The following is a 20,571-nucleotide window of genomic DNA, read 5'->3' as shown; positions in this document are numbered from 1 at the left end:
TGCACGGTGAGTGCCGGGGTCCGAGCGGCTGCAGTGCCCGGCGGGGGGGGGACACAGAGCCGTGCTGGGAGGAATTAACTTCCAAACACAGCTGGGTTCCCTTGGGTAGGGTGGTTGCTTGGAAGGTGCTTTTCACCTGGGCCGGCAGCTAAAGCTTCTCCATGAGCTGTGCTGGCCATAGAGTCCCCCGCGGGTTTGGGTTGGAATGGACCTTAAAGATCATCCAGTCCCAATCCATCCCTCCCACCAGCCCAGGCTGCTCCAAGCCCCATCCAACCTGCCCTTCAACACTGCCAGGGATGGGGCAGCCACAGCTTCCCTGGGCAGCCTGGGCCAGGCTCTCACCACCCTCACAGGGAAGAATTTGTTCTTAAAGTCTAATCTGCATCTCTCTTCTTTCAAATCCATGCCCAGTTTTCTACTTAGGGTTTGTTTATAAAGCTGCACACAGCAATAGCTGGAATTATACTGCCCAAAAATGGGAACTAGAAATTTCAGTGATTAAAAGTCATTAAAAAGATGCTTATCTTTCTGTAACTTTTTAACTGAAATAATTCCATGCATTGAACAGGATTTTTAAACCTTGCCTGCATCCACACACTCAGGTCACAGAGTGATCTTTGCAGCCTGTGAGTCTTTTAGAGTAAATCTTGGTGGCTTTAATTAATTCCTTTATTTCCCCCTCCCCCCCACTGCTGGACAGGTTTGCTGTAAGTGTGGGCTACTGGAAGGACCCTTACATCCAGTACTTTGTGAGACAAGCCAAGGAGAGAAAGGCACCTGAAATCAACAGAGGCAAGTTGGCATGTGAACTGGAATGGTGACAGCACAAATGTGTTCCTTGGTCTTGAAGAGCAGCTGACAAACCCTCTATATGTTCTGCTCAGTTTGAAGTGAAACTTTTATTTAGTCATGGAAATCTGTTTTATCAGTGCACCAGATTTTGTTAGTAATAAAAAATCAACCAAATTCCCTTAGATATCTTAAAAAGAGTGCATTATTTTTCTTAAGAAACACCATTTTTTAAATACACTACCTAAAAGTCTTAAAGATTGTTAAACAGCAAGTGTTAAATTAAAATAAAAATTGAACCCAACCTTTTTTGTGTGTTAACAGGCTATTATGCTCGTGTTCATGGAGTCAGTTATCTGATCAAAGCTTTTCTAAAGAAGACAGAATGCAACTGTCAAATTGTTAATCTGGGTGCTGGCATGGACACCCTGTTCTGGAGATTAAAGGTAATGATAGCTGAGGGTATTGTGGGGGTACTTGGAACCTCCTTCTATGAGGGTTTCTCTGGGCTGCCCAGGCTCTGCCTCAGTCCTCAGCTTGCTTAGCAGAAGTTTAGATCCCTTTAAGCCTCCGGAGAGCTGCAGTTTTCACTGGTTTCTACGAAAAAGTTAGTGACACGCAGCTGACCTCTAGTGGACTCCCAGGACCAGAGCTTGGGCTCCAGGTGGCTGCCCTCTGAAAGCCTCAAGACTTTGCCTTTTTGTCCTATGTTAAAACAGGAATACAGTAGCACAGTACAGGATTGTACAGGCTGTGTGCACTTGTTTCCAAATTATTTGCACAAATTTGAGTTTATAGTAGTAAACACGTGTGCCTTTTTGTATGCAGGGATGTAATTCAAAAAAATTCAGATTATTCAGGTGTGACATGATAGTGTCATTCAGAGTGAACACACCTCTGAGTCATCTTGTCTTCTCATTAGCATTTACATTTGTAAGTTTGGTTTCTGGCAGGCAGCCCAGGGAGGCCGTGCACCTTTTGCTTGGTCACAGTTCATTGTATTTCAGTCAGAGGAAGGGAAGAAAGAATGATTTCTCTTTTTTATTATTATTTTTTTGATTTATTTTTATTTTTTATGAGATATGAAGCTTTTCCCTCACCTGCATCCCTGTGAAAGCTACATCCATCCACATTTTTGTTACCTTTCCTGATCTTGAAGAGCTGCAGGGGTGCCTGTCATTGCAATCCCTGCTCCCTGCACAGAGCAGGGGGTGTGATGAGGGTGCAGGAGATGGGACCTGCTCAACCGAGCGCTTCGTGCTCTGACTGCTGGTGGGTTCTGCTGCTCAGAAATGCAAGAGCTGGTCAGGCCAGAAGGAGCAGCTCATACCCATCACAAAAGGATTGCTGGGCACAGCTTACCTGTCAGGGTGCCCAGCAGGAGCTGGGGGGGTTTTCCCTTGCTGTGGCAGAGGGACGTTGCTGCGCGTGCAGTCGGGCTGTGGGCTGGGGACAGGGTGTGCAATGTGGTTGCTTTCTGTGTAAACCTCTGCAAAATGTTCCTGATGCCTTTCTTAGAAGAATATGTTAAAGATGTGTGGTAAATGTGGTAATAGTTTCTGTTGCTGTGCTCTTCTAGATCCTAATATATTGCTGGAATGTGTGTTTCAGTGATCCAGTCTGTAGAGTTGCTGCATTACACGAAATGTTAAATAATTTCTCTAATGCTTAGAGGTTATTCTAGTGTCTCACAACTGGTTTTGTTGTTTGGTGGTTTTTTTAAGCTGTGGGACATAAAGTTATGCTACTTTTACAAGTGGCACTGTGAGCTAAACCAAAGCTGTTTAGGACTTCAGGTTATATCTTCTTGTCATGTACATGTGAAACTTGAATGTCCCTAATTTTAGATTTTGACTCAAATTTTCAGGATGAAAATCTTCTCCCTAGAAAATATTTTGAAGTGGATTTTCCAATGATAGTTGCCAGAAAAATACACAATATCAAGTAAGTGTAACAGTTCTGTTTAGCTGCCTGCAACTGAATGTAATGCACCAAAGTGTCATGAATTGCAAGTTACAGGGACCTCGTATCTTTCCTGAGGAACTCTTCCTCTTCTGGGATTTAAAGGTTTCGTTGTGCAGGCAAGTCACACTTGTGACTGAGCAGCTGCTGTTCCAGACTGGAGAAGTTGATATGTGGAAGCCTTAGGGAGGCAAACAGCCTTTGTTCTTAATTATGTAGAATAAAATGGGCAGGGGAAGCCTCACAATGATTAGAGGTGATTTTCTCTTACCAGTGCAGACAGTAGGAAATTCCCAGACTCACATGCTCAGTTAGAGTGGCAGGATAGTGGCACTGGACATGGATGTTCTGTTCAAGTGTTGAAGTTAAGGCCGTGGAGGATCCTTGAAGAGAATATCTGGACTTCCCATAGAGGTTACCTCAAAACTTGGAGTCATTGGGCATAAAACTCAACTGCAACTGGTTACTAATTCTAACTTGCAAACGTTTTTATTTCCAGCAGAGGGCAGAGGTATTCTCTTGTCTGCTTCTAACATGCACACACACACACACACATATATATATATGTTAAAAAAAATAATTCTAAGCTCACTGTTAAACAAGCTTAACTGCTCAGAGCTGCTTCTTCCTTCTTCCCACAGATCAAAACCTCCCCTGTCAAAACCAATTATGGAATCCCATTCAGGGGACTCTCTTCTAATAGGTGAGTCATCTTAAAAAATAAGTCAGTGATGTACTGCAGCACTTTTAAAACTTTTCTGATCATTTTGTTCTGCTATGTGGGCAGGCTTTTAATGCTTGAAGTGCTGTTTGGACAGAGAATTGGGAGGAAAAAGAGGCTTTTTTCTCCTCTTACAGACTCCTGCCCGTTTGTTCTGTGTCGTGTTAGAAATGTCTTCTTGAAGTGGTTTTATTCTGCCAGAAAGTTGTTGGGCTTTTTCTCTTGTATGTAGCTTAAGTTATGTTTTTTTGTCACAGGACAGTTTCTCTAAAGCTGTTCCTCTTGTCCTTTCCAAGTGTTGAGTTTTTTAAATAGTTCAGAGTGGCCATTTTACTGTAACCTGGCTGATGCAGGCCCTGCTGCACTGAGATCTTTGGGATTTAGCATCATGTCCAGATATTTGAAGATGGTGCAAATCTGTTGTGTAATTCCAGTTTGAACTAGCACTTGATAACCACAGCTCAGTCTGAGTGAAATCCAGGTGGGAACTCTCATTTAAGGACATGATCATGGTACTGCTTCATGTGGAAGTGCTACCAGAGTAGCTGTGAGCTAAGCAGACAAATCAAAGAGTCAGTTGAATGGAGATTTTTTACAGGTCTAAAGGAGCCTGACAATGAATTAGCTCACCTACTAACTGGAATTTACCCTCTCATTTAAAAACTCTTGTAGTACATGAGAATTGGAGGGTGGTGGCTGTGACTCAGATGGGCTCCAGGAGAAATCCAGGGCACTACAAGGCAGTAGGACTCTGCTGGACAAATTAGTAGAAATTCTAACAGACAGTGGAAAACAGGAGTGATGTAATATGTTGAGAAAGAGTCAGCATGGCTTTTGTAAAGGTTACTTGTGCCTCACAGGCCTACTGGAGTTCTCTGCAGGAGTCAACAGATATGTTGGAAAAGGATCTCCAAAATAATGCAGTGCAATTTAAAAAATGTGTTTTGATCATCTCCCTTATCCCAACGTTTGCCAAAGAAATTGCTTGGTTGTTGTGGGGGAAAGAAGTGGTTCTCATATGGATAAAGAGCTGGGGATGGAGGGTGGGCACATGGTGTTAATTTTCATTATGGGGGGAGGTGGGGATCTGTGCTCAGGGATATGTTGTTGTTCAACACTAAGAAATGATTGGGGAAATAGAGTGATGAGTAAGTGGCAGCTCGTTGGCAACTCCAAACTCTTCAGAGTGGTGAAGAATCTTGTGAAATTAGTGACTTGGTGATAAATGTAATGTGGATTAATATAAAGTGATGCACATGGGTGGAAAAAGCAGTTTGTGCCTCACGTGTAAATGGTAGGTTGCTGGCTGATTGCTACTGCATGGGCACAAGACCTGGGTTCTCTTGCTGCTTTTCTTCTCACACTATGTTTTCAGTTCATGAAGCTGGTGCTGACAGACAGCTTTATTGGCTTCAGGGCAACATCTGCTTTCTCCTTGTCCTTGAGGCAAAGCAGTGACACCACGGCTTGCAGTTCAGGTGTAGGTGTTTGTGGCCTCTGTCCCTGAATGCAGCAAGATGACACTTGTCATTGGACAGCTTTGTAATTTCCTATGGAATGCCAGGTGTCCAGGGGAAGGCATTGAATTTGTGCAGTAATTTCTCATTGCTGTGGCAATATCAGGTTAAATTGTTTCTAAAGTTCAGTGACCCTGCCTGGTTTACAGCACAGTAAAGTTGTATAGTTGGGAAGTTAGTCCTCTGCCTTTGCTACATTGTAATTTCAAATTATACCTCAGTGAACCTTTCAGTGCCACTAGTGCATTTTCTGACCCTGTTTAGTCCAGTTATGGGAGTTGCTTCTTTTAACTTCCTTTTCCCTGCATTTCCAAACTCGCTTGTGACCCAACACAGGCATCAGGGATGGTGCTGCCTTGGTGACCTGTGTGCCTTGCCTTGGGGAAGCTCCTACACTTGCAAGACAAACAGAATTCCATTGTGTTTTGACACGTACCCTGTTCTGATGTTGTAGTTGACAACCAGCCTGAGCAAGACCAAAATTGTACTGTACCTGAGAGGCTACAGAATAGGTTGTTTGGGATGGTTCTTGGTAAATATGTGTGTATGGGCCAAAGGTAGAAGCTGACAGAAAATCGTAGAAGGAAATTTGGAAGAGGCTTCATTGGGCTCTTTCCCCTTTGTTTTTTCCCTTTTGCCTCTCTTTTTGCCTTTTAAAATTGACTGCTGTAAATTTAACATTTTTTCCTAAGACTTGCTTAAAGATAAAATTGACCATAAAAGTGGTAATATATAAATTATGGAGGCATTTAATGGGGTGCTTTCAGAGCAGTGTAAAACATACAATTTTTAGCAATTGTATCAGCTTGTGTATAATGTGTGTGCAGCTCTGCCTGGGTACTACTATCTGTGGTTGTGTTTGCCAACAACCATCAATGGAGAGTCGAGGGAAGTTGGCAGGAAAATGTGTGGAGGAACAAATACATTCTGTTGGAATGGACCAAAGAAAGAGAACCAGGCAGCCTGGGTACTGGAAATGGCAGTGAAGTGATTGTACTTGGAGTAAAAGGCTTTTGAAGAGAGGAAGACAATCCTTTCCTCATCAGCTTCCTTGGCCATTTGAAAGTTTCTGCTGCAAGGAGTCCTGCACTAAGGCAATAACTGGACTTGGCTTTAAGGTTTAAAGAACATTTCCACTGAGTCACATCACCCTTAAAGAAACCTGATGTGTTTTTTTAGTTTGGTGGTTATTCTTCTTGGTTTTTTTCCCCCAGAAGTTCTCTTTGAATAAGCTGGCTGTGGCTGCACAGCTGTGCATTGTCACTTGTCCACAGCCTGCATCTCCAAAACCAGGGAGCTGGGCTGCCCAGCTCAGCACTGTAGGGCACCCATCCCCTCTCCCAGATTGTCAGGGCATAATAGAAATTCTCTGGGGTTTGTTCACATGTTTACAGGCTTACTGAAAACAATGTTAGTCTTTTTGATTGCTGACATCTGAACCATTTTGACAGACGGTTTTCTAACCTGAAGTTTGAGAAAGTTTTGCTCTTGTCTATTCTTCAGCGATAAAAATGCTTGAGCCAACATGGCGTGAGCAAGAGACATTTACTTCCACCTCTGAAGTGTTTGTACTACTTTTGTGACTGGGTCACTTAAAAGTTCTTCTAGTTTATTTCTGGTTGCAATTAACATACTAGGCTGTCCAAGTCACTGAAGCTGGACAAGAAGATTGCATTAATTTCATACTAATTGTGGCAACTGACGTGTGCTGTATCTCTGGACAGCAAACCAAGCACTATAGAAATACTTTCCTGCGTGTGGTGGGTTTTTTGTGTGGCTTTTTTTGATGCCATTATCATGGCCTTGATATAATAACTTAAATAGAAGGGTGTGGGAAGTAGTAAAGCTATTACAGAACATGCACATGGAAAAAAAGTCTTGACTCAAAATGTTGAATCATTTGCAGCACAACTTTTTATTTCTTTATTTTCCCCTCTTATTCCCTGTAACTCTGAATTAACCATCCTGGTTTCTGTATCTGGTCAGAAATGTTGCTGCAAGCACTGCTTAATTTAATAAGTTGCCTTTTTATTTCACACCCACTCTCCTGAAGTGGAAAGCCCCTTTAATCCTGCCCCTTCAGCCACCTGGCTTCTCTTCACTGTGCCCTGACATCTGCTCCCACATTGCAGTTCAGGAGCAGGATCTGTCTGTGGCAGGATCCCAAACAGAGCTGGCCCAGAGCTTGCTCCTGCAGGCCAGTATTACCTGGCCATTACAAGACCATTTTATAATCTCACTCTTGAGGGTTTTTTTCACTGATTAACTTATTTTACTGCTTGCTCTGCCACACTCATATGGTAGGAGGGGAAGATGCCCTGTGCTAATGACTCCACTGGAGTGAAGCTGAAGCATGAGGGAGCAATCTGATGTGTTCCCACAGAACTTTGCATCTTGCACTGAGTTTGATCCTGCACTTGTGAAATGCTTCCTATGGGACAGGGCTCATCTGGTTGAATGGCCTGCAACTGGATTGCTGACAGCAAGGGGCTCATGTTGCTGCTGCTTCCTGGCAGTGTGGCAGAGTGACTTCTGACTTCAGTGTTAGTTCCCCCTCCATGTCGGAAGGCATTAACAGGAGCTTGCTGCCTGTGGTATCCCAGGGTGAATGTTGCTCAGAATACAGCTTCTTATTTGACTCTCCACTTAAATACCATTGCTAGATCATATGAAAGGCTAAAAAATAACTTTTCTGGCCCCCAAATCTGTTTCTGATATCCATATATATTATATTTTTGACCATCTAAAAAGACTCTAAATGCAAAACAAAACCCGCTGCCTTTAATCTTCACATTCTTCCTCTCTGCATTCCTTGAAACCATGGCAACGGATGGGATAACCTATCTGCATTGGAGTGGCTGCAGAGGGAAAGATGGGGCTTGTTGCAGAGCCTGATGCTAATATGTCACCGTCAGTAAAGCACAGCAGTCAGGGACAAGGAAAATTCATGGTTTTAAAAGAGGAGTTTGCTCTTAGTTGTTAGGTACAACAGATCAAACTTTGACTTCAAATTCATATGTTTCTATGTATTTTTTTTATCTGTAATGCCAGCACCCCTCTTACCTGTAACTCTTGGTCTCTCAACATGTTACACTTGCAGACTCTCACAGCCTCGACTCCAGTCGATATTCCATAGTAGGAGCAGATCTCCGCTTCTCAGCAGATCTGGAAGACAAGCTAAAGAAACATAACCTGGATATACAGTAAGATTTATTTATTTTTTTAATGGTGAGGGCTTGTTGAAGCACACTGGTGAGGGTGAAGGCAGGCTTGGGCATACAGCATCTGCATCCAGTGCTCATTATGCTATTTCCATGGTTACCTTTCCTGAGACCTCGAGCAGAAGGAATTGTTCAGACACCTCCTGCAGCCTGGCTGAGCCGAGCAGCTGGCAGTGCCCTGGCTGCTCCTGGCTTCCAGCTCTGAAGCAAGGCTGTTCCTCCCATAGTCTGTTCTGCAAACTGCATTTCATCCTTCTGGGAAGATCAAACATTACAGAACTACTTGCTTCGTGTTCTTAAAACCCTGCAGGGAATGAAGCCTGGCTCTCTGTGACTGTGTTGCTGGTGCTGGTTCTCTTTGGGGCATATGATCCTTTTGCACAATTAAAGCTCCTGTGGTCAGGTGGGCAACTGAAATTCCTTTTGGCTTCCCCCTGTCCCTTGCCCTGGGGGGGTTTAGTTCCCACTGCAGCCATTTTTTGCCTCAGAGCTCATTCCAGTTTTCTGTCTCTCCTTCATAACTGAACTCCTTTAGAGAGTTCTAAGAGTTACCCCTTGCTTGAATTTGGCTTAAATTTAGTTAATAGAATCGTTAGTTATTCAAGTGAAATATCTAAACTAGTAATGTACCAAAATGTCATAAATTGCTCTTTTCAAGAGGTGGTTCATTTGCTTTTGGTTTCACTGGTGGCTGATGAGCAGTACCCAGAGGAGTGAATATCTTCTACCCCTATTGTCATGGCTGTATGAACAAGATCTCTTGTTCATAGATAGTCAAATTAAGAATAATTCTGTCAATGTTAAATTATTTCAGAGTTTTATCTTTGCAATAATTTTCTTTTGCCTCCTCTTAAACCCCATGTTGTTTCCCAGACCTTTTGGTGAAGTGATTGCCATGGAGTCCTTTGAGAACTTACCTCTGGAAGCTAATATCTGGGATTTTATTGTTCTGAAGGGGGCAGGATTTAGGTTTTTAGAGTGGATGATGGACATACCTTTCAAATATAAGATATATAAATAGTGGCTCTCTGGCTGGGTGGGAAGAGAGCATATGGGTAAGCAGAATGCATCAAATTGCCATTTAAATCTTTACACTTCCATCTTCTGACATCTTGCCTTGCTTGCCTACAATGCTGCTCCTGGTGGAGTTTCTTCTGCTTCTAGTGACTTCCTTTTCCTGTTCATTCTAGCAATTAAAAGCAAGCTCCATCATTCTAAGGAAGATCACTTCTGAAGATGTCTATTTTGGGGTTTTTGTGGATGGAGGGGGAAAAGGCAACATGCAAACTAGAGATTGCATTTGTTAGGTAATAATGTGTGAAGCTTGTTTTACAGAAACTGAACACATTTGCCTAATTGGAATTCTTCTTAAAACTTTTTTTAAAAGAGGAAACTTTTTTTTTTCAACTGGTATTTTATTCCTCATTTTGCTGATCTCTGACAGTGTGGATTGTGCATACGGGGTACAATTACTCTGCAAAGGGAACATCACTGTGCACTTGGGTTCATGCTGAGGGTTCAGAGACTCGCAGAACACACGTTTTTCTCTGTCCAGTGCATGGCTGATCTGGGGAGATGTTTCCCAATATCTCTGTGTTGTAACCATGGGAGTCCCCTGTTGACTGCCAGAAAACCCAGTTCTAGCCAACTTGATGAAGTGATTTCATTAAGTCTTAAATGTCTAGTTCACAAAAAGGGTGGCTCTTTAAGAATGCTGGGGGCAAGAATTACTTGCTTGCTAATAACTCATTATCGATCTTGTTTTTTTCTTGTTCTTTTATTAGAAACAATTCTCTTGTGTTTTTTGTTTTGTTTTGTTTTAAAGTTTGCCAACACTTCTGGTAGCAGAGTGTGTGCTGGTTTACATGACACCTCAGCAATCTGCAGCTCTCCTGAAGTGGGCGGCGAGCACCTTCCCGGTGGCGATGGTTATAAATTATGAGCAGGTAAAAAAAAAATGTGGCATTTTTAGACCTGCATTGTTGTCATAAAAATTGCTCTCGAAAGTGGGAGTTCTGCCCATAAAGCAAGAGCGGGCCATATCCTTTTATGTAGACAGCAATTTCTGCTGAATTTCTTTAGTCATGTGTTTTATTTTGCCGAGCTGTTAGCTCGTTGTGGAGAATATATGGCTGTTCTGAAAGACAATTGCTGGGCTATATTGAACCAAAAGAACTGAGGCTTAATCCATGTGTGGAGAAAACCATAGAATATTGGTTTAGATAAAGACAGAGGGAAAAAGAAATGATGCTGCCTGCTGGATATGAGTGTATAGCATTACATAATTGCCTCTCTGTGTTCTTTGACAAAGTGGAGCAAAAATCACATCAGCACAAACTCAGCTCCTCTGTATGGAAGTGAAGCGCTGCCTCGGGGGAGCTGGGTGGCTCCAGGAATTAGTAACAGGATCTTCCAAGCTGTAAATCACTGCTAGAGCTGAACCAAATTGCTGACAGTTTAGATCAGAGTCAGTTTTCAGTGCCCAGTGCAGGGTCCCTGCAAAGGCAGGAACATTGTCACCGTCAGACAGGCACTCAGCTTGTCAGCGTGAGGTAGCTGAGGAGTTTGTGGCAGTGAGAGATGAGGCCTGGTGTAGATGTGAAACTTTCTTCAGTGTTCTGTACATTTTATGACAGACAATTCAAGAGTTTAACCAAGTTACTGCTTTTCACTGCGGTTACATTCTTTTCGGAAGGGGGAACACTTTTGTCTCATTCTCTACCTGAGGTGAATATGATGGACCGGTTTGGACAGATCATGATTGAGAACTTGCAGAGACGACAGTGTAACCTGGCTGGGGTGGAGGTCTGCAGGTCCTTAGACTCTCAGGTAAAAGGGGCACAGAGCGATGGCTGTGTTTGATATTCAACTTAATTAATCCGTGTTCTGCCTCTGTGCACTGCACAGCTCAGCAGTGACCAAAGCAGGCTGGGGAGGGCAGCTGCTACCTACTGAAACCCTTTCCTGTCCATGTTTCCCTGCTTCCCAGTTATCACTGCCACGGTTACTTGATATCACTTAGTTTCAGTAGTTGTAGAAAAACCACAGGAGATCAGAGCACAGCTCCATCTACCACCCCACCGTGCTCACTGTGCAGGGGTTGGCAGCAGATGCTTAGAAGGAGTATAAGAACTCTGCAAAGAATAGGTCAAGTGGACGGCCTGCAAAATTCCTTGGGGGAAGAGCTGTTCTCTGGTGTTTTCCCTCGAGTCTCTGAAAACTGTGCTGCTGCTTTATTTTACAGAGGGAGCGACTGCTGTTAAATGGCTGGGAAACTGCAAGTGCCATTGACATGATGAAAGTGTACAGCTCTTTGCCACAGGATGATGTCAAAAGGTATTACTGCTAGCTTGCTTGAGGCCAAAAGTCCTGTTCAGCTGCCATTGCCAAGGTAGTTCCTGTAATTACGTAGTGTGGGATCCCCCAGTATAACAGAGCAGGCTGATGCTGGCAGGGCAGATGGGATCAGTCTGAGTCTGAAGCTCTGCAGAGCCCTATGGATAATGCCTGGAGCAACATTAATGATCCAGAGGGTTATTGCTGCCAGAAATAGTCTGGCAGTGGTGGTCATTTATTTGGGAGCATTGTAAAACATCTCATGACAGAAACAGATAAAAGATGGCACAGAAATGCTGTGCTGAGTTCTTACAGCACCTGAGAGGTTTCTTGTGACCATCCAGCCTCCACAGCACTGGAAGGGGTGGGGCAGAGTCCTATAATACACTCGGAACAAACAGACACTTTTCATGTCCCCAAGGGAGATGACATCCCAGTGTTTGCTCCACTCCTATGGACTTCAGTAAGGTTACTTATCCATTTGCTGCTTTACTACAAGTAGGTGGAAAGTGGCCAATCCTGTTCTTGCCTCCCTTCTTCCTGGGCAGCATATTTAGGTAATGAGCCAAGGCAGGGCAGTAATTTAGTGCTGTGACCTAAGGTACTGTGTAAGCAAAGAGGGTGAGAGAGGAGAGGTGAGCCCAGCAGTGTGCTGGGACTGTCTCTCAGCAGATGGATTCATCTTCCATTCCTGTCATGTTGATGGGCTAGACTGCTGGGTCTGCAGACACAGCTTAGTACTTTGGGGTCTAACAAAAGGCTGCTACAACAGTCAGTAATCTGCATGGATTTGATTAAAACTTTTTTATTAAAGAAAAGCTGAGATGGGAGAAACTGTTTCTAATGAGCAACTTCTTCGGTCTATAATATGAAGTGTGAGTTGCTATGAGTCATTCTTTAGCTATAGTTTGAATTAGCCCAACAAGTTACCATGGTCAAAATAAGTATTCACATATGGGGATTTCTCAAGCCATGGAACTGAACAGGTGAGACTGAAAATCATAGGTTGTTTAAATAGAAATGATGACTGTGTGTGTGATGGTACCATATGGCACTTGCAGAGACACATAGCTTTTACTCTTTTTGCAGCATTTTTTACTACCTTAGATCTGTTCAGCTCCTTCCATTTGTTCCAAATGTCAAGAAATAGGTTTTACAAACTCTGTTCATCATTATTAATGAGGTAAATTATGCTTTTTATTTATAAAAATCTTTACAAAAGTGTTCCTGTGCAGCACTTGCACATCTGTAAGTGTATTTAGGAACTTTTGCCCCTCAGCCTCTGCTGATCCTCAGAAACAGCCCTTCCAAATGATTAGTGGGGAAAATAAACACTCTGCTGTTCAAGTAATTTAGAGTGAGAGAGCAGAATGTGCCAGGTTAAACATTTTTAGGCAAGCACAGCATGGGAGTTTGGTGGAAGACATTCAAAGATCTCACATAAAGAGTCCTAGGTAGGAACCATTTTAGGAAAAAAATCCTCAGACCTTCTATGTACCATTTGGTTTGTGCTTCATCATGAGCTCATGTGGGAGAGCTGTTAGAAGCTGCACTGGTGTACCCATCACTCCTCCAAGACATAATAGGGACTTGTGATTGTCTGGAGTCAATCTGGATTGACTTGTGATTGTCTGGAGACAGTCTGCTGTCTTCAACTGTTTGCTGTAATCCTTTGATAAAGAAGATCTCCTTCCATTAGGCTGTACTGTTGTGCCTACTTAAATCCAGCAAGTCCAGATCTGTGCAGTAATAGTGGTGAGAAGATAAATATTCGTGAGAAGTTATACAGATTAGTGCTGGAATGTGAAAGTCTGGGGATGAGAAGTTGAAAACATCTTGTGTGTCACTTATTTCACATATTGACAACAAGGGCAAGGAGTAGTGGTGGTGTATTCATTATGGACAAATACCTGTATTAGTTTACTGGAAAAGTAACTGCCCTATTGGCCATGGTTATCCCTCCCAGGGAGTGAAGAAGAGTACCTCAAAACCAGTACTGAGACTTCAGCTTGAATCACCATTTTTCTTTTATCCCTACAGAATAGAAGGACTTGAATTCCTAGATGAAAAGGAACTGTTTGAACAACTAATGCAGCACTACTGCATCTGCTGGGCTTCAAAGGACAGCAGTCATCTGGGTAATGTTCTCCAGCATTTAGGAGGTGACCCTCCATGTGGAAATCCTATATGGAAAGACTGGGACTGCATACAGCAGATACAGTAGAGGAGTGGGGTCTGTTTCTCTGTTGTCCTTGGGGCTGTGAACACCTCCAGGTGGTGTCTCATGACTCTATCTCCACAGCCTTTGGAGGGTTTCTTTAGGCTTCTGAATTGCTCATCAAGAACCTGTCCAGTACAGAGGAGCTGGAATTTTTACACTGAAGGATAACTGTCTGGGTTACTTTAAATAACTGCCTGCTTTATCCTTTCTGTGCTAATTGAAAGGTTTACAAATCCTATGCATGTAAAATGCCATATGGGCACATGGTGTATGAAATCACAGTGTCCTGCCAACATAAAAATAAACTTGTATTACTTAGCCCAGCCTTCTAGTGCACTGTCCCAATTTACATCCATTTCAGACTTAAGTTTTCCACCCTGCTTTCTCCTGGGGGAAAAATTCCCTCTGAAGTTAACTCTTTTAAATGTTCCTTTTGTTCTTAAAATTGTGTCTCTCCTAGACTGGAATTTATTAGGAACAGAGAGACTTGCTTTATGCTTTATGTAGCTTTATGTTGCTGCCTAAGAATTAATGAAATCAAAAGAATTGTGGGTTGGGTGAAGGGTGGATGTCTATAGCCATTATTTGTCCAAATTAGAAAGACAACTCTGTTGCAGACACAGTTGATATCTACTTTTGTCTGCAATTTCAGGCACTTTAGTCTTTCTAGAAAACTTTCTGTGTTTTTCCTCCCTTTCCCCTTCCCTTGCTCCTGGTAAAGCAGGATTCAAGAGCAAGTTGTATTTGCTCTTTTAGCCATTTCTTACAGCTAAGATGTGGTGACTGTTAAGGCAGAACTTATTTCTAGAGGAGCTAAAGCCAAAAAGTTCACCTGTTGATAGTAGCCAGAATTCCTGGGGTCTCCAGCATTATTCTTTGCTGTGATTAGAGAAGTTACTTACCCGGAACAGTTCTGGGTACTGAGGTGAAGTGCTGCGGATACTGTAGAGGTCAGAGAAGACAAATCTCAAAGGAGGTAACAAAATGTCTAATGCATGGATATGCCTTAATCTAAAGCATCCATTCTTGATCCAGATTGAATTTACTGCCCTCATTAATGGCACTCTCCTCAGCTTTCTCTTTTTAATTTCATGGGCAGACCCCTTGGTCCATCAGCAGCCTCCCTGTTCCTTCTGCTATGAATAACTGCAGTACTCCTTCCGATTGGCTTATTCAAATTAGCTGCTGCATCACCATCAAAAAAAAGGTCATAAAAGAACTGAACACCCTCTTTCCTTATTTCCTTTCCTCCCACCAAATCTTTTACATTTAAGTTTTAAAATATAATAATAAAAAACACTCAAAGCATCTTTCTTCCGGTGCCTAACGGCCCCAATAGCAGCGAAGTGCCGGTGCCGTGGGAATCAACACTTGTTTCTCCCCCCCTCCCCTTTCTTTTCCAACAGGTCTTGCGAACATCACGTTCTAATGTGCTGGCTGGAGGGAGGCCCTGGGCCCCGAAGCTGCAGTGGCTGCCTGGTGAGACAGGGTGACAGGCAGGAGGGACTCAGCCTGTGCCAGCCCCAGGCGCAGCTCTGCCCAGGCGGCGCGGCGGGGGGGTGGCAGGGCTGCTGGGGTCCCTGCCTTTTGGTTGTGTCAGCTCATCTTTGCACCTTGTGAGCAGCTGTTGTCAGGCAAGATTCACCTCCCGTTCCCGGATACGTAACGATGGACTTCAATCAGATGTCAGCAATTCCTGTTCCAAAGCTCCCTTCCTTGGTTTACAACTAAAAGTGAAGTGTTGTTGGGTTGTACAATTTTCCTCTTTTGTCTTTTTGTGGATGTGTAAAATGTCCTGGTGACAGGAAGCTGGCAGAACAGTGCTGGTGTGCTGCATGGTTGGGGATCTCAGCACTGCACGCTGATCATGAAGGTTAACCCCTGTTAATATTCATTCTGTTCAGGTTTAATTTTCATGACGTGTCACCCTGTTAGCTTTCTCCAGGCTTTGCTGTTGCTCCAAGGCTGTCACTGTGCTAGGTATGTTCTTGTAGGGGGAGGGTGAAAGAAGGAGGGCCATGATTTCTGTTCAGTGATGTACAAGAAACTGGATGATGTTAAAATAGACTTTATTTAACTGGGAAGGGCTTATCTTGGCAGTTCAGCACTGGAATGATGCGAGTAAGAGAGAAATTAATCTAAATTTGCACTGCTGCTGGTAGTATCTTTACACCAGTTCCTCATTTTTCTTTCTTTCCCCTTAAATGAAAACAGTCTCAACAGCAACGAAAGACCTTACCCTGTTGTTTGAAATTGAATCTTGTGACCTTCCTATGAGAAAAGTAATAAATGTTTAGTATTTATAATTTGCCTGGTGTCTTACTCATTAGAAATTACCCATCTGGTTCTAGTGACTACATTTTTCATTTCTCACCAGAAATACCTCACCAGGAGTATTTTTATGAAGCAGTTACAGGCATAAGCAACTATTTTCATACTGTAGGTGGCTTCTGTAGTGTAAGAATTCCTGGCTTTGGAAATAGTTGACATGGGTGTGGACTGGAGGTGCAGGGAAAGGAGATTATTGAGATACCAAGAAAAGTAAACAGTTCTTAGAAGTAACAGTCATCATTTCAGAGGAGCAGAAGTAGTAAAAAGAAATGGCCTTCCCTTCCTGCCCTCCTCTCTCCCTCAGGGATTTGAGTCGCTGGTACCTCCAGGCCACCTGCTGTTAAGTTTGTGTCAGACTGATTTGTTAAACGCCAAGGCACAGAAATACAATATTTGGTTAATGCTTTCCTGGGTGCCTGTGAGGTGTGCACAGAGGTCTCTGCCCCCAGGGGAAGGGATGATCTCTGTGCAATTATGAAGGGAGCTTATAACCTTTGCTTCCTAGATAACAATATCAATGGTATGCTTATGTCTGCACGTTTTAGATGTTTGGGCTTATCTGCACCCCTTTCTATTAAGAGGCATGTGCAACCCGGGTCTGCATCAGCATTGACCCTTTCTCTCTGCAAATGCAGGAGACCAGAAGCATGAGTCTTGTTGTTTCACCATCCCACCCAACTTCCTTCTTCAGCACAGCAGCTGCAACCAGAGGATGGGGTTTGCCATGGAGGGGTTTCCCCGGGCAGCTGCCTGGATTGGGAAGCAGACTTGCTGATGAGCCTTTCTTGGGAAGCCTTGTTGGTTTTGCCTTCTGGTTTCACATTGTTGTTTCTGAAAGAGTTTTTTTGTATTTTTCATTCCCATTGTACAATTGCTCTGTCTTACCCTCGCATGAACCCGTGGAGCTAAATTCAATAAGGAATTAAATCTGTGAATCTGTCTTAATTTGACTTCTGAGTCCTCCAGACTCTGCCTAGCTAAAAACAGCACTGTTGCCAGAGACCTGGAAGAAGATAAAGCATCATGCAGCTCCTCCAGAGTCAACCTCTGGCTGTGTAAGGAGTAGATACTCAGCTGGCATAAAGTCTAGTAAAAGTTCACTTCTCAGTTCTGCTCACGTTTCATGCTGCCCAGAAGGTTGGTTATTGATATCTAAAGCATGGCCACTCTGCAAATATACTTAGCTCTGATCTTTTTAACTTCTTTGATAGTCCACATCCTGAGCTGTCTGAAATTGTAATGGCTTTATAGCAAGTGAGCTCTTCACTGATAGTTGTTTTTGACTGTGTTGTTGGGGCTTGTTACATTCGGTTTGTTTGTGGTTTTGATTGGTTGGTTGTTTTTCTTTCTTGATGTTTTACATTTGAGGAGAAATGGAACAACTTTCTAAAAGAACTGCTGCCTTGCAGCTGGGTGTTTATGCTGGGATTCCAAGGTGCTTGGCTTGCCCTCCAGCCCCACCCAGCCCAGGTAGGTCTTTTATTCGGATGCTGCCATCTTCAAACGTTTTTGGACTTCATCAGCACTGCCTCTTGGATCGTGCTGTGGGCCATTAAGATGCTTGTCTTGCTTTTCATGAGTGTATTGCACACAAGGGCCTCCCACCTGCAGGTGCTGTGACTCACAGGAGAGCTCTGCTTCCCTGGGCTGTGTGCTGTCCTGCAGGCTCCTTTGCCAGATCAAAGCTGGGATGTTAGGAAAGCAGGAGTAAAGGTTGGTGACTTTACTGGTTTGTTTCCATTTTGAAGAAACAGTTCCTGCTCCTGAGATGGACAACAGTAGATGTTTTACTTCTTCCACCTTCAGAGTGGGCTTGTAAGGCTTGGGGATCGTGGCTGAGCTGGTGCTGGACTTGAGGTTCCATTTGCTTCAGGTGAACTGAGATCACGGAGTTTGGTGCTTTTATTTAATCAGCTGCATCAGTGTTGTCTGGGAGCACCTTATACCTGCCCTGCCCTCACAGTGCATTAACATCATCTGGAACTGAACCACATTGAATCTGTATCCCTGTGGGTGGCTGGCAGGGGACCTGTGGTGGGGACCCCTATGCCATTGCTCTCCAGCCCCTGGAAATCAGATCTTGCCTCCTCAGCCCTGTCACATACCAAACTGTCCCTTCATCTGTCTGATGAGCTCAGCATTCTCAGTTTAGTGCATATAGAAGCTACTTCCAACTTTCTTGTATATTCATATGGGTACAATTTTCCTCCTTGTGGTTTATGGAGTAAGAACTTATTAATGGATAACTAACCTCTTGGTATTGCAGACTCCTTGGTAGGGCTTTGACAAGGTATCTGATTCTGCCTGCAGCTCTTTGATGTTCTGCTCCTTGATCTCCCTCCACAAATGGCTCTGATCTGACTTGCTGGCATTAGCATTACCCGTGTTGGGTGCTGCACAAGCACCCAGGGAGAGATGATGTCTGTCCTGAAAAACCTCTTGATCTGAATTAACATGCAAAAAGTATCTGAAACAGCTGAGTCAAAAGTGCTTAAACATGAAGATGGGAGGAATGCAACAAGGTGTGGTGTCACAGATCTGCTCATAGCTAAGTCTGACAGGTTACCTGACAGTTACTATCTGTTAGTAAGAATCAGTGATTAATAAAAACCCAACAAATTACAAAAAGGCACCAACAAACTGGAAGTCCTGTGACACCCTCTGCTCTGCAGGAGTCTTCCTGTGCAGTGACTAATGCTGCTCTCTGCCAACAAGACTTCCTTGCTGATTTCTTTTGAATAAAATTGATGAATCCATAGTAGCATAAAAGCCACATCTCTACTATCAGTTTAATTTTGGCAAGACTCCTTTTGAGCATATTCCTTGAGCATCTTGTATCTTTATGAGTGGGAGCCAAGCTGAGGTCTTACCTGCTCTGGAACAAAAAAATCTGTTCCCTTTGAACTGGTCAACATCTAAGATGGAACCATTGAGTTGCTGATTTTTTCATATAAACAGGCTTTGAATGCAGCTCCCTACAGGAGATGGTCCAGTTGGTCTCCTTTGTCTTCTTCTTTGTCATAGTTTAATCCTCTCTGCTTGGAAATTATGTCTCTGTAAGCATGAGGCAGATATTGGTGGGACTTCTGCTCATCAGTTTCTATTTTGGGCCTCTTGCATAAATTGTTGATCTGAGGGAAGCACTGAAGGAAGCAGGATGGGAGCAGAGCTGGTGCTGTGGGATGAAGGGCACGATGGTGCCCTGCTCATCGAGATGAGTCTTATTTTCCATCTTGCAGCTGTTCAGCTAAACAGTTCAGCAGCCAGCTAGGAGAAGGGAAACTATTCCTGCAAGAACTCTTGAAGAGCCTCTTCTAGCTTGGTTGCCAACAGTGGTGAAGAAGTAGGTCACCTTGTGCTTCAGGGTTACAAGAGGATCAAAGGAATGTGTGATACCTCGGGAGCTGAGGGGGCAGGATGGGTGTGGGCAGTCTAGCTCTCATGATAACTCCAACGAAAATAAATACATCTTTCATAGAATCACCTCATAGAATTCACCTCTCTTCAGGGAATATTTGGGTTTGGAGAGTACCTGGTGCTGCTGAAACAATGCTACTTTGCAGGAAAGCCACTAGCTGAAAAGGACTGAGAAATGTTTCCAGCCAGGGAAGATGGCCTTTGCCTTCTGCTGCTGTTTGGTGCTGCAGAGTGAATCTCTGCCTTTCTTTTCTGCTGCCAGCCCAGCCTTTTCCCTGGGGTGCTGGTACTGACAGTAGAACAAAAATTCATCTCTGCAAATGGTTAGTATAAAGGGGAAAAAATAACCATTTCAGCTTGAGTGAGCTGCAAGTGGAGCATCAGCTGCAGCCCCAGCTAGGAGCTCCAGCCCTCTCTTGGCAGCCTCCTGCCCGGGCAGCTCCCCTGCTGCCTGCTGGGCTCTGCCTGGCCCTGCCTGCAGGAGCTCACCAGACCTGCCTGGAACCCACCTCTAGACAAGGACACTTCACTGTCATCTTTGCCACTGGGATATCTCACATCAGCTCTGGTCTCACTGTCATAATCACACCTGGGTCATTTCATTGAAGATCACTTAAAAGTACTTGAACTGTTTTCCTCTTTCCTACTGAATTTAGTTTCTATGTCTGTAAATGTAATGGCAGGAGAACTGATCACAGTGTTTGGGGTTGGAAGAGACCTCTGCAGATCATCTAGTCCAACCCCCCTCTAGGGCAGGATGTCATCAATAGGAAGAGTTCTCCACTAAGTCTCCTACAGTGAGGAGCCTGTGATGTTCCTCATGCAGTTGCTGTTGTGGAGCACCTGAAAAGTTGTATCTCCCCCTTGTCCTCCTGCTCTGTTTCAACTGCAGGGTGAGTAGTCAGGCTGTCCCTCTTTGTGCTGTGTATGTGACATGGGACCTCCAGCAAGGACAACAGCCAGGCTGGCTGTGGCCCTGTGTGGGGCTTTGAAAGGAGACTGACCTGGCAGCACCAGGGGCTGGGCTACAGGGTGTGTGGGGGGGATGAAGGT

General features: G+C 43.8%; 1 protein-coding gene across 1 annotated transcript in view; it reads left to right on the top strand.

Moving 5' to 3' along the window:
* LCMT1 (leucine carboxyl methyltransferase 1) overlaps nt 1-15,199 on the top strand; it is a 29,874-nt gene extending 14,675 nt beyond the window's left edge. Inside the window, exons 3-12 of the mRNA XM_010002601.1 lie at nt 704-795; nt 1,117-1,238; nt 2,660-2,736; nt 3,396-3,457; nt 8,093-8,195; nt 10,039-10,159; nt 10,941-11,042; nt 11,458-11,549; nt 13,590-13,687; nt 15,177-15,199. Coding sequence (XP_010000903.1) covers nt 704-795; nt 1,117-1,238; nt 2,660-2,736; nt 3,396-3,457; nt 8,093-8,195; nt 10,039-10,159; nt 10,941-11,042; nt 11,458-11,549; nt 13,590-13,687; nt 15,177-15,199 — 892 coding nt within the window. The remainder of the gene's footprint in view (nt 1-703; nt 796-1,116; nt 1,239-2,659; nt 2,737-3,395; nt 3,458-8,092; nt 8,196-10,038; nt 10,160-10,940; nt 11,043-11,457; nt 11,550-13,589; nt 13,688-15,176) is intronic.
* Nucleotides 15,200-20,571: the final 5,372 nt, after the last annotated feature.

Source organism: Chaetura pelagica, unplaced genomic scaffold (assembly GCF_000747805.2).
Source record: "Chaetura pelagica isolate M959 unplaced genomic scaffold, ChaPel_1.0 scaffold438, whole genome shotgun sequence".
In the NCBI taxonomy this organism is placed as follows: Eukaryota; Metazoa; Chordata; class Aves; order Apodiformes; family Apodidae; genus Chaetura; species Chaetura pelagica.
This window is presented reverse-complemented; position numbering and strand designations above follow the sequence as displayed.